General features: G+C 53.6%; 1 protein-coding gene across 3 annotated transcripts; it reads left to right on the top strand.

The window, feature by feature from the left end:
* Positions 1–316: 316 nt before the first annotated feature.
* Positions 317–11,279, top strand: Leng8 (leukocyte receptor cluster member 8). Of its 3 annotated transcripts, XM_021168591.3 has the most exons (17): positions 317–669; positions 2,223–2,315; positions 2,943–3,114; positions 3,460–3,567; positions 4,533–4,643; positions 5,501–5,753; positions 5,969–6,110; positions 6,308–6,511; positions 6,733–6,783; positions 6,893–7,171; positions 7,262–7,402; positions 7,532–7,817; positions 8,204–8,305; positions 8,388–8,456; positions 8,548–8,677; positions 8,759–8,966; positions 10,413–11,279. In XM_021168591.3, the coding sequence occupies exons 2-17, from the start codon at positions 2,278–2,280 to the stop codon at positions 10,573–10,575; spliced, it is 2,457 nt and encodes an 818-aa protein (XP_021024250.1). In that variant the 5' UTR covers positions 317–669; positions 2,223–2,277; the 3' UTR covers positions 10,576–11,279. The 3 variants fall into 3 exon arrangements, with proteins under 3 accessions (XP_021024250.1, XP_021024248.1, XP_021024252.1); XM_021168589.3 differs by having other exon boundaries at positions 8,759–11,279; XM_021168593.3 differs by lacking the exon at positions 6,733–6,783 and having other exon boundaries at positions 318–669.
* The last annotated feature ends 260 nt before the right edge of the window (positions 11,280–11,539 follow it).

The raw sequence follows: 11,539 nt of genomic DNA, 5'->3' as shown, positions 1-11,539 counted from the left end.
GGCCATCCTGATCCTAAAGGATAACAGTCCTGCTAGCTGCCACTCCGCGCAGATCTCACCATCCCAACACCCTACAAGGTACCTTTCCAGAGTCACAGTCCAGTGGCTACTTCCATTCCTCAGGGACACGTTTCCCGCTTCCTTTGGTTCGCACTCGCTGTTCCCTACGCCAGGTGCGCCTTTCCCATTTTACTCACTAAACAAACCTTCCAAGGGAGGATTCATCTTTATCCCATTTCCCTCCACCTGTCTATTTGTTTATTTTAAATCGTCCTAGCGCAGTGCGCAGCCTCACAACTCCTGTCCCTATGCGTGACATCTGAGGGACTATTGACTGCTGTGTCAAAACTAGGCTGTTGTGAGCGCGCACGAGAGGCTGAGAGGTACTTGTCCCCACGGGGCCACCGTCTAGGGCCAGCTTCCGGCTTGCTGACAAACGCCCACACGCGACTGCGTACGCGAGACGTATGGTGGGCTGTCCAAGCCGAGCGGTGACGTCTATTGGCTGTGCGCGACACAGGGCGGGGACAGACGTCCGGGTAACGTCATCACGCCGCGGTCAGGACGTTCGAGCCCCAGACTAGAGCCAGCCGGTGACTGAGCGCTGTCTTGGTTGTCTTGAAGCTGCCTTGGGCCGCCGGTAACGAGTCCCGGGAGCGAGCGGTCCTAGTGAGTGTGGGTAGTAGTGGGAGGCCTGGCGGGCGAGCACAGGGATGCCTTCGGGCCCCGCGCTCCGCGAGCCCTGGCCTGTTTGGTAAGGCCAACCGACGCCGTGCCCTGCGTCTTTGAAGGGTGGGGCCGCCGGAGCGCCGTTGCGCATGCGCGCCGGGTGTGCGCTGGGGGGGGGGGGAGGGGGCGGCTCCCCTGCGTGCGCGTCCGCGTCCGCTCTGCTACTGGCCCTGGGAACGCTGCGGTCCCTAGTGCCCTAGACGCACCCCTTGCGGGCCCCGTTGACCCGCTGTTACGCTGGCCTTCCTGTTGCCTAGGGCAACCCAGAGAGGCCACCCTCGCAGCGCGGTGCGCAGGCGCGGCCCGGCCGGTGGCTGGTCTCGGGGGACAAGGGAGGTCTCTTGGGTTCAGGGCGGCCTCAACCTCCACCTAGCGTCGTGGACTCCATGCCTGCGGGACAGCCAGGTGCTTCTGAGCTTACAGTCCGTGTTGTTCTCGTCTGTAAATCAGACCCCTTACTCCTAATACCAGTTAGGAACCCAAGGCTCTCATTTGTGCATCCCTAGTTAGGACCCCTTGACACCACCCAACGGATTGGGTTTTTTAAAGGCCTTTGAGACCAGTCAGTGCCCTTAGGCTTCCTATAAGGTTTTCGGTTTCTCCAATAGGCTTCTTTGTTGTAAATCCTGTTCTTTGGACTGCTCCAGCCCTGTTCTCACGGTGCTCAATCCATCCTAATTCTTACGGTACTATCCACCCCACCCCTAATAGTTTAAGAATGTTGTGGGCCTCCCACAGCATCCTCAAAGCTTTATCTGCAGACACCTTACTTGAGTAATTGCCACTTGTTTGCTCCCAAACCAACTCCCACTTCTAGGAACATCCCATACAAGTCTGGAGACTGTAATTGATCTGAGTCTGGTAGGTGCTGCCAGCCAGTGACTTCACATAGGAGGAGTCTCCTGCACCTTCACCTGCTGCTGCTCAGCGGGATATCCATAGTTTACCTTTTTCTTTGAAAACTTTGCTCTATTCTCCAGTGTTCTCCCAGTCTCGATTCCTTCCTCCTCAGAGTGTCCCCAAAGGCTTCCCTCTTGCCAAACTTGTTTGTAGTCACTGGAGAGCCTTCCTCTTGCTGTAGTAGAATTCTCTTTACATTTCCTGTCCAGGACTGCGGTTTCCGCATCCACCACTTGAGTCAGGTCTCCCTCACAGCCACACTGTAATGCAAGTCTCAGCTTCCTTGTCTTTCATTTTCATATCCTACAGGTTAGTCTCGGAGGCCTCCAAGGGAGGTGTTTTCTTTCATGCTCAGGTCTCTTCATGCCACACTAGGAACTGATGATTCTGATTCTTTAAGCTGTTTGCTTTTGAGACAGGACTGTAACTTGTAGCCCAGATGGGTATTGGAACTCCCAAAAGATTGCTGGCATTATGGTCATGAGCCACCACACTTGGTTTCCTTTCCATTCTTTGCCAGTGTTCCCTTCTATGAGATACCCTCCCTTTCTAGCCTATCTTCTCTTGGGGCTAATTGATCTCTTTTCTTATAGACATTGAAAAAGCAGCCTGGCTCCCGAGGTCTACTCCCTACACCCCAAGGTCCAGATGGCGGCCAATGTGGGTGATCAGCGTGCTGCAGACTGGTTAGTAGGGCTAGGGGAACACAGCCCATTGCAAGAGGAACAAGACACAACGGGTCCTTGCACAGCTTGGGGGAAGAATGCTCATTCTGGGGGTTAGGATGGAGGGGAAGCTTCCCCTTTGAGCTGTCCTTATATGTATGTGAAGGCGGGCTTGTGTGGGTGTGAGTGTGTGTCACCCATGCTCATCAAGGTCAGAAGAAGCATCAGAACCCTAGGAGCTGGAGTTAGAGGTGGCTCTGAGCCATCTGACATGGGTGCTGGGAACAGAACTTAGTGATATCTGCAAGACTGCTAAATGTTCTTAAGCACTGAGCCACCTCTCCAGCCCCCTCTTAATATCTTTCTGATCCTTCCCTTTTTTTTAATTTTTTTTTCATTGTTGGCCATGTCAGAATTCACTGGCTTGTAAAAAAAAAAACCTGAGTTCTCCTAAAGTCGTAGGTCATGTATGGAATTATGTACATACTGGTTAGCTTTCTGTTTGCTTGGCACATACTATGTGCCACCTTCAGCTTGGGCTGTGGTGAGTAGGGAGTTTAGCTCTAGAATTCAAGCCTTGGGTTTACTTTTCCCCAACTTTGTCTACCTGTGTATAGGGGGGACCATAACTGTGCTTCGTTGTTGCAGGTCTTCTCAGTACAGCATGGTGACTGGGAGCAGCAGAGAAAATGGCATGGAGACTCCTATGCACGAGAACCCAGAATGGGAGAAGGCCCGCCAGGCCCTGGCCAGCATCAGCAAAGCAGGGGCTACCAGCAGTTCCAAAGCCAGCAGCAGTGGGCCTGTGGCCAGTGCACAAGTGAGAATGGCATGGAGGATTTGGGAACTACTATGCTGGGCTGGGGCCGTTGCCGAGAGAAGGATGGGAAGGATGCTGGCTTCCATAGGAGGGAGTGCCTTAGGGGGACTGTAAGCATGTTTTCCTGTTAACTAAATGTAATGAAGGGGAAAAGTTAACTCCTTTGGGTCAACCTGGGCCTGAGTGATCTTAAGGATGATCGTCCCCATCTTTTAAGATGTCCAGTCTTACTGTACAGAGTCTGCACCCTTCTGCAGTTGCTCTGCAGTGAAGGCCTACCCTCTTGGTAGTGTAGTGCCCATGGGCTCCTGTGGCTGGTACTGATGGACACTCCTATTTCTGCAGTACGTCTCTCAGGCAGAAGCCTCTGCTTTGCAGCAGCAGCAGCAACAGTACTACCAGTGGTACCAGCAGTACAACTATGCCTATCCGTATAGCTACTACTACCCCATGGTGAGGACCTGACTGCAGGGTGGGAGCCTTCTGTCAGGGTGGGCAAATGGTTAGTTGGGGTGAAGACGGACAGCAACCCCTGACAAAACCTCCAGATTCCTGCTTAGGTCTCACAAGATCTGGAATATCCATTCTGGTCCTTTCTACTGTTGATGGTGACATTTCCACTGCCTCCAGACCCCAGGACATTAGCATGTCCTAGTCCCCTATGCTTTGCTCTCTGCAGCTCACTTCAAGGTTCCTTGCTGCCCAGAGAGCACCTTCAAGAGAGCCTCCCATTGCCTTTTAAGTCATCCTCCTGCTTTTCCTTTTCCTTGTGTTCTTTCATGGTACTCACTGGAGGACATTACCCACTTACCCCATAGCTATGTGTAGACTTTATTAAAAACTGGGTTTTTGCTTTTCATTATGAGTCAGGGTTCTCTATATAGCCCAAGTTGACTTTAGGCTTCTCTTCTGCCTCAGCTTCCTGAATGTACACCACCACAACTAGCTTGTCTTTTTTTGTTTGTTTGTTTTGTTGTTGTTTGGGAGGTGTTTTGTTGTTGATTTTTAAGACAATGTTTCACTGTGTAGTTCTGGTTGGCTTGGAACTCACTGTATAGATCAGGCTTACTCAAAATTCCACAGAAATCCACCTGCCTCTCCCCCATGCCCAAGTCCTGTGATTAAAGGGGTGAGCTGTTGCCCCTGTCGTTTTATCATAGCATTTAAAAGTGTTGGCACTTAGTATTTCTCACTACCTATTAACAAGAACTCTGGGTATGATCAAAGTGGAACGAAGAGAATTTTGTTTGTGGTTATTTTTCATTCATTCATTCATTTATGAGAATACATGATTACTTCATTGTGTGGTGGAAAAAAGGGCCTGGGGTCCAAAGCCTCTGGAGTTGTACACAGTTCCAAGGGAGGCCAGAGGCATGGTGAGCAGCCTCCACTAACTCTGGCCCCCTGTGCCTTGGCAGAGCATGTACCAGAGCTATGGCTCCCCCTCCCAGTATGGGATGGCCAGCTCCTACGGCTCAGCTACAGCCCAGCAGCCATCGGCTCCCCAGCACCAAGGGACTCTGAACCAGGTAATGCTGTGCCTCGCTGCTCCTGGTCAGCTGGAGAGGACTTAGAACCATTAGTCTGCATGATTTCAAAGCTGCCCCCTCCCTTCCTCTTTGTTCTTTCTTGCCAAGCAGCTCCTAATTTAAAAGCTTAGCTTTTAAAAGTAGGATGGATGGGCTTGTGGCTGGGCAAGGCCAGGGGGCTATAGTACTGGGAAGATAGTGGGGATAGTTGGTAGTTTGGGTCTGTCTTCTCCCTTTTCCTCCAGCATGTGCACTCAGCCTGCATTCAGGAGGAAGTCCCCCCCCCCCCCCCACACACACACACATCCACAGCAGATGGTGCATACACACCTGTACCTACCCAACGTGCTGCCTTTGCATCTGGCACAGCCTAGAGGAGTGGAAGAGCCCAGAACATGGGAAGTACATTGACCTAGGTTTGAATCCATGCTTTGCCTCTTCTGTGGACCTCTTGAGTCATATGACTACCACACCTTGGTGGCTCTTAAGAATCGAGAGGATGCAGTCTTCTCATAGGGATTGGGCAGATGTGTTGTCCTGTGTGTTGATGTGCTCAAGAGAGGGAACCTTAGTAGATGTGTCATCAGTGTGACGACCCAGTGTTGGCATTGCTGGTAGCTGCTCCTTGACAGCTGGGCTGTGGAAAGTTGTTCAGTCCCTTGAGGCTTAATCTTCTCAGTTGTGAAATGAACTGCTAGTGAAAATACATACCCCAGGGAGTCACTGAGCACACATTATGGCAACCCACAAGATGTTGTAGCACTGAGTGCTAAAGAAGATGACTCTAAAGACTGAATACCATGTGACTCAGCACCAGGATGCTGCCTGCTTCTTTCATCCTCTGCTTCTTCCTGCAGCCTCCAGTCCCTGGCATGGATGAGAGTATGGCCTACCAGGCTTCCCCTCAGCAGCTACCTGCAGCCCAGCCCCCTCAGCCCTCAAACTCACAACATGGGACACATAGTCTAAGCAACGGCCCTCAGCCTGGAACAGCCCCAACCACTCAGCACAGTCAGGCAGGGGCTCCTACAGGGCAGGCATATGGGCCACACAGCTACAGCGAACCTGCCAAACCTAAGAAGGGTCAGCAGTTATGGACCCGCATGAAACGTAAGTTAGCATATCTGTGGGGAAGTCAAAGGGTTGGAGCTTGGCTGTGAACCACACAGGGTTGCTAGTCCTTTGTCCGGGTGTTGTGATGTGCCCTAGTCTAGGGGAAGACTGTTCTAGAACAGGTATGCTCATGTTAGGAACTTGTTCCAGAGGTTAGCCTATTTAAATGTCTGGGGAAGGGCCTAACTCCTGTCTCTGCTATCCTCCTGCAGCAGCCCCTGGGACTGGGGGTCTAAAATTTAACATCCAGAAGCGGCCCTTTGCTGTCACCAACCAGAGCTTCAGCTCCAATTCAGAGGGTCAACACAGCAGCTTTGGGCCCCAGCCCAACTCTGAGAAAACTCAGAACCACAGGTGACTGTTATCCTTGACCCTGCATACCCATCTGTGCTCCAGGGTCCCTCTTTAGACACCACTCTTGAGTGCTTCATGGGGTGAAGGGAGTGTAGAAATGTACGGTACAAGACTGCCTTCTTAGATCACAGAGAAAGTTCTACTGACAGGTGTGGGTCCTCCCCCCTGAGTGCCTTCATCTATCCCCCATCCCACAGTGGACCTTCTGGCCGGGGAAACCTGTCTGGGAAGCCAGATGATTGGCCTCAGGATATGAAGGAATATGTGGAACGGTGTTTCACCGCCTGCGAGTCAGAAGAGGACAAGGACCGGACAGAGAAACTGCTCAAGGAGGTGCTACAGGCCCGGCTCCAGGATGGCTCTGCCTACACCATTGACTGGAGCCGAGAGCCTCTGCCTGGGTCAGTCTGGGTGACACTGTGAAACAGATATGGGCTGGGGACATGGACATCAAAACTAGCAGGTTCAGAGACAAGTGGTCCCAAAAGCTGACACCTATATTTCAGGTCCCCATGGGGTGGGCAGGAGACCAGGAGTGACCAAGGATGGGTTTTAGAAAGTGGGAAGGGATTGCTAGGGAGGTATGGGTGGCTTGGTGGCTAAGAGCATCCCCTGGACACAGACAATCTTGGGCTTGGTCCCTTTCCTGCACCACAGTGGCTGAGTTGCCGGGGTAAGTGCCTCTGCTTTCTCAGGTTTTGTGGCCCTGGGCCATGGGGTGGGGTCTGCAGAGCTGCAGGTTGGTGGCTGGTTAGTAATGCCCTGCCCTACTATATCCTCAGGCTGACCAGGGAGCCTGTGGCTGAGAGCCCCAAGAAGAAGCGGTGGGAGGCCCCTAGCAGCCTTCACCCTTCCAGGGGGGCAGGCTCGGTGACCAGGGGCGGGGGTGCCCAATCCCAGCGAGGGACACCTGGGGCTGGGGGTGCTGGCCGAGCTCGGGGTAGCAGCTTCGCCAAGTTCGGCAACCGCAACGTCTTCATGAAGGACAACAGCTCTTCCTCCAGCACGGATTCACGCTCCCGCTCCTCATCCAGGTCTCCTACGAGACACTTTCGGAGAAGGTGTGCAGGCTTGGGCTCGAAGGGAGCTGGGAGGGAACTGCTTGGAGCCTGACCCTTGTGCTTCAGGCCTGACTTCTCTTTCCTGTGCAGTGACTCCCATTCAGACTCTGACAGCTCCTACTCAGGGAATGAGTGCCACCCTGTAGGCCGCAGGAACCCACCCCCCAAGGGTCGGGGTGGTCGAGGGGCCCACATGGATCGTGGTCGGGGCAGGGCGCAGCGGGGAAAGAGGTGAGGCGCTTTGGGTGTGATTTCCTCCTAGGCATGGGCATGGTGGGTGGTATTGGCTCTCACAGGTGGGGGCGATGGCCTTCAGAGTGGCTGAGGACCTTGACTTTCTTTTGTACCCTTTCTCCCCAGACATGACCTAGCTCCCACCAAACGTAGCCGCAAGAAGATGGCAGCACTGGAGTGTGAGGACCCAGAGCGTGAGCTTAAGAAGCAAAAGAGGGCAGCCCGCTTCCAACATGGGCACTCCCGTCGCCTGCGCCTTGAACCTTTGGTGCTACAGATGAGTAACCTGGAGAGCAGTGCAGCTGACCCTGACTGGCAGGAGCTGCAGATTGTGGGCACCTGTCCTGACATTACAAAGCACTATCTGCGGCTCACCTGCGCCCCAGACCCGTCAACTGTGCGACCTGTGGCTGTAAGTCCCAGGCAGTGTGTGTCTGCCCCCAGAATGTGTTGGCAGTAGGACGGGGAGCTAACATAAGATTGGGCACATGGAACACGTTGGGTGAAGGAAGTGGTAGCTCTGGCTATGAGAAAATCCTAGCACGCAGGCCCTTCACATCTGGGGCATAGCCAGGCCACAATCTCCCTTATGACCAGCAAAGTTAAGGGAGACTTGTGTGTGGGACCCTAGAGCAAGGGACTTGGAACACTCACACCTGCTGTGTATTGGTTTGATTTTGTTTGTTCATAGTGGTGAGTCACTGATACTGGCTTTGGTGCTGCTCTGGTTGAGTGGGGGCACAGTGGCTTTGGCCTGTCAGCTGCTGCGCCACTCAGCTTTGATTCTATTCCCTGCAGGTTTTGAAGAAGTCTCTGTGCATGGTCAAGTCCCACTGGAAGGAGAAGCAGGACTATGCCTTTGCCTGTGAGCAGATGAAGTCCATTCGGCAGGACCTGACAGTAAGGCAACTGCTGAGAGGGTTCTGCTGTCAGCCCTCTTCCTGCTCTGTTCTCCCTGACTCTGCTCTTTTCTACTGCCCAGGTGCAAGGCATCCGGACGGAGTTCACTGTGGAGGTGTATGAGACCCATGCCCGCATTGCCTTGGAGAAGGTAGGAAGCTTGGTAGTCCCCTCCCACTGCTTCCTTGAAATCACTTGTACTTGCCTGTGCCTCACACCCTCCCTCCATGTCTTACCCTCAGGGTGACCATGAAGAATTCAACCAGTGCCAAACACAGCTTAAGTCACTATACGCGGAAAACTTAGCAGGCAATGTGGGTGAATTTACTGCATACCGAATCCTCTACTACATCTTCACCAAGAACTCTGGAGGTGAGAGGCCCATCCCCAAGATGGAGGGGCCATGCCCAAGGTGGTACCCTGCCACCTGACCTCCAGTTATCTCCTGTGCAGACATCACTACGGAGCTGGCATACCTCACAAGGGAGATGAAGGCAGACCCCTGCGTGGCCCACGCATTGGCACTGAGGGCAGCCTGGGCCCTGGGCAACTACCACCGCTTCTTCAGGCTCTATTGCCATGCACCTTGCATGTCTGGCTACCTTGTGGACAAGTTTGCAGACCGGGAGCGCAAGGCCGCCCTCAAGGCCATGATCAAAACGTATGTGGCACTGCACTCTGCTGCCTTCTGTGCCGTGGCTCTGCCACGTCCCCTCCACATCCTGGTCAGCCTTCAGCTCCTCTGCTGGAGTCCCCTCCCAGTCCCCATTCATACCCCTAGCCCTCATTGCTTTCCTCATCGGCCACCTGCAGTTGCAGGTTTCCTCCCACGGTTCTGACCTCACCATTCCTGGTATCATGTCCTTTCCCTCCCTGCACTCCTTTTCTGTTCACATCAGTTTGGAACCTGGCTTATCTCCCCCCTTTTCAGGGCCTTTGCTTGCAGCTACGTGCTGCTCTTCTTCCTGACATACTAGAAAGGGTGACTTGATTCATATTGCTTGCAGTCTCTTGAGATGAGACCTTGTGCCCGTTCCATTTTTGACTATCAGAAGTTTTGGATTGGGAACCTGTGGTACCAATTGGGCATCAGACTGCTTGAGGCTTGCCCATATGAGGAAGATTCCCAACACCACCACAACCGCGGCCCCAGATTTTGCTTGTGGATGCTGCTGCCATCTAGTGGTAGTGGTAGAGACCAGGAATGCTGTGCAGCAAAAGGCCCCACAGCAGTGTGTGCCAAGGTTAAAAATGGTGGTCAAGAGCTCTGTCAATAGTCTCGAGGAGCCTTGAATGTCAGGCTGCACAGCCGTGGTTTGTCATTAGTGGTTCTATTATAGTGGGATTTGCAACTTATGGGTCAAGAAACTTGTTTGAGAATTTTCTAAGTCAGTCCAACTCAAGGGAGGTGGGGCTGTGACTCCAGATTTGACTAGGTAAAATGGATGGACATGAGGCTACTCAGCCTTTTGTAATCCAGAAAGCCACACGGGCAGCTTTCAAGCTCTGGCCTGTGCTGGCCTCACTCTAACATCACCTTTCCTGTGAACTGAGCACAGCAGACAGATCCCTCAGATATCAGAGGCAGGCTGTCCTGTCCCAGGGCCATAGGATGTGTGGGTTCCAGATACTTGGTGAGGCTTTCTAAGTGGTTAAAGTGGTCTTCAGGAGAGGGTCCTGAGCATTAGCGGCCCATGTACACTGTCAGGGCATCTGAGTAACAACCAGAGACACTGCTGAGTGTAACACTCTGTGTAAACATCCGGGGGAGGGGCGCCGTCGTCCTACCCTCTGAGCCCATGTACCACTTCCTCTGTCTGGCTCCAGCTCCTCAGTCAGCAGAGGAGCCAAGCTGGGCCCTTTCCCTCCTGCCCCCTCCTTCCTGAACAGGTAAGTGTGGGCGAGGGGGGGCACAGCTGGGCACTGGGGCTACCAACCCCATCCCTTGCCCCCCCAAGCTCCTGAAAATGGGGAGGTCGGGAGGGGCTGCAGAAGCCAGCAGGTTCCTTGCTGAGGAAAATACAAGCCCAGATGGGGAGCACTGCTCCCTGCTCTTGGGCCCTCCCTTGTCTGTTTGCCTCATCATTTTCTCCTCTTGTCTCCATAGCTTCCGCCCTGCGCTGCCCGTCTCCTACCTGCAGGCCGAGTTGGCCTTCGAGGGCGAGGCCGCCTGCCGGGCCTTCCTAGAGCCCTTGGGCCTGTCCTACACGGGCCCGGACAACTCCAGCGTGGACTGCCGCCTCAGCCTGGCGCAGCTGCCAGCCTTCTAAGCACCCATCGAGCACGGGCGGGAGCAGGGCTGTGGCCCAGCGCCGCCTTTTCAAATTTTTTGAGCCATGGACATGGGTTGTAAAAATTTGTGGGGAGTAGGCTCCAGGAAGAGCCAGCATCCCTGCCCCCGTTTCCCACCGGGGACCTGTACAGAGATTTTTCTACATTTTTATTTTTTGTCTCAGAGGGGATAATTGGGAGTATATAGTGGAGCAGGGTGGGGTGGGGGCGACAGGCTCTGTGTCCACCTCTCACCTCCACTAATGCTGTCTCAGTGTTTTTTCTCTCTCTCTCTCGAGCTCGTAGTCCAGCACCTGATTCTGCGTGTTGGCCCATCCCATGCTGGGGGGCCAGCAGAAAGAAGACAGGCTGTCCAGCCCGCACCCGCCTGCAGTGGGGCACCAGCCAGCCACACCCATTGCCTCGTCTGCCTCTTCATAGACTCTTGCTGCCCAGCCATTGGGGCCTCAGTGTTTGGGGTGAGGGAAGCCACTTAAAGACTATGCCCCACCTTCAGCTCCTCACCCCAGAAACTCCAGCCAGCACCACCGACACAACCAGACCAGCGCCACACCACTGAGGACTCCAAGGCCTTCGCGGGACCATGCCGGCCGGGCTGCCTCGTCTTACTCAAGTTGTATTAAGTTGTCTCCGTGTCCCTTCCTCCCTCTGCCCCAATGTTTCTTCTGATTTTTTTTTTTTCTTTCCCTCCTTCCTCTTCCCTTCCCACTCCCTGGTTCAACACAGGTAAAATGGTTACCCTCCCTTCTTTCCTCCCCTCTGCCTTCATGGATCACCAACTCACGTCATGTTTCCTTCTCTTTTCTCTGTGTGTGTGTTTATTTAAGTTACTTTTCTTCCTTCTCCCCTTTTCTTTTTACCCCTCCCCCTTCTGCCATGTAACCGGAGGATGTGCTATGAGGTTGCAAACAGCTGGACTGTCAGGCTGCTTTTTTTCCAGAT

The sequence above is a fragment of the Mus caroli genome, unplaced genomic scaffold (assembly GCF_978045245.1).
Source record: "Mus caroli unplaced genomic scaffold, Mus_caroli_1 scaffold_8, whole genome shotgun sequence".
Taxonomy (NCBI): domain Eukaryota; kingdom Metazoa; phylum Chordata; class Mammalia; order Rodentia; family Muridae; genus Mus; species Mus caroli.
This window is presented reverse-complemented; position numbering and strand designations above follow the sequence as displayed.

What these genes read in the sequence shown, in the direction of transcription:
- Leng8 (XM_021168589.3), top strand. Translation starts at nt 2,278, where the DNA reads ATGGCGGCCAATGTGGGTGATCAGCGTGCTGCAGACTG. An exon ending in ACAGTGGCTGAGTTGCCGGG is followed by an intron (nt 6,784 to 6,892) that starts GTAAGTGCCTCT and finishes CTATATCCTCAG; the next exon opens with GCTGACCAGGGAGCCTGTGG. An exon ending in CTTCACCAAGAACTCTGGAG is followed by an intron (nt 8,678 to 8,758) that starts GTGAGAGGCCCA and finishes TCTCCTGTGCAG; the next exon opens with ACATCACTACGGAGCTGGCA.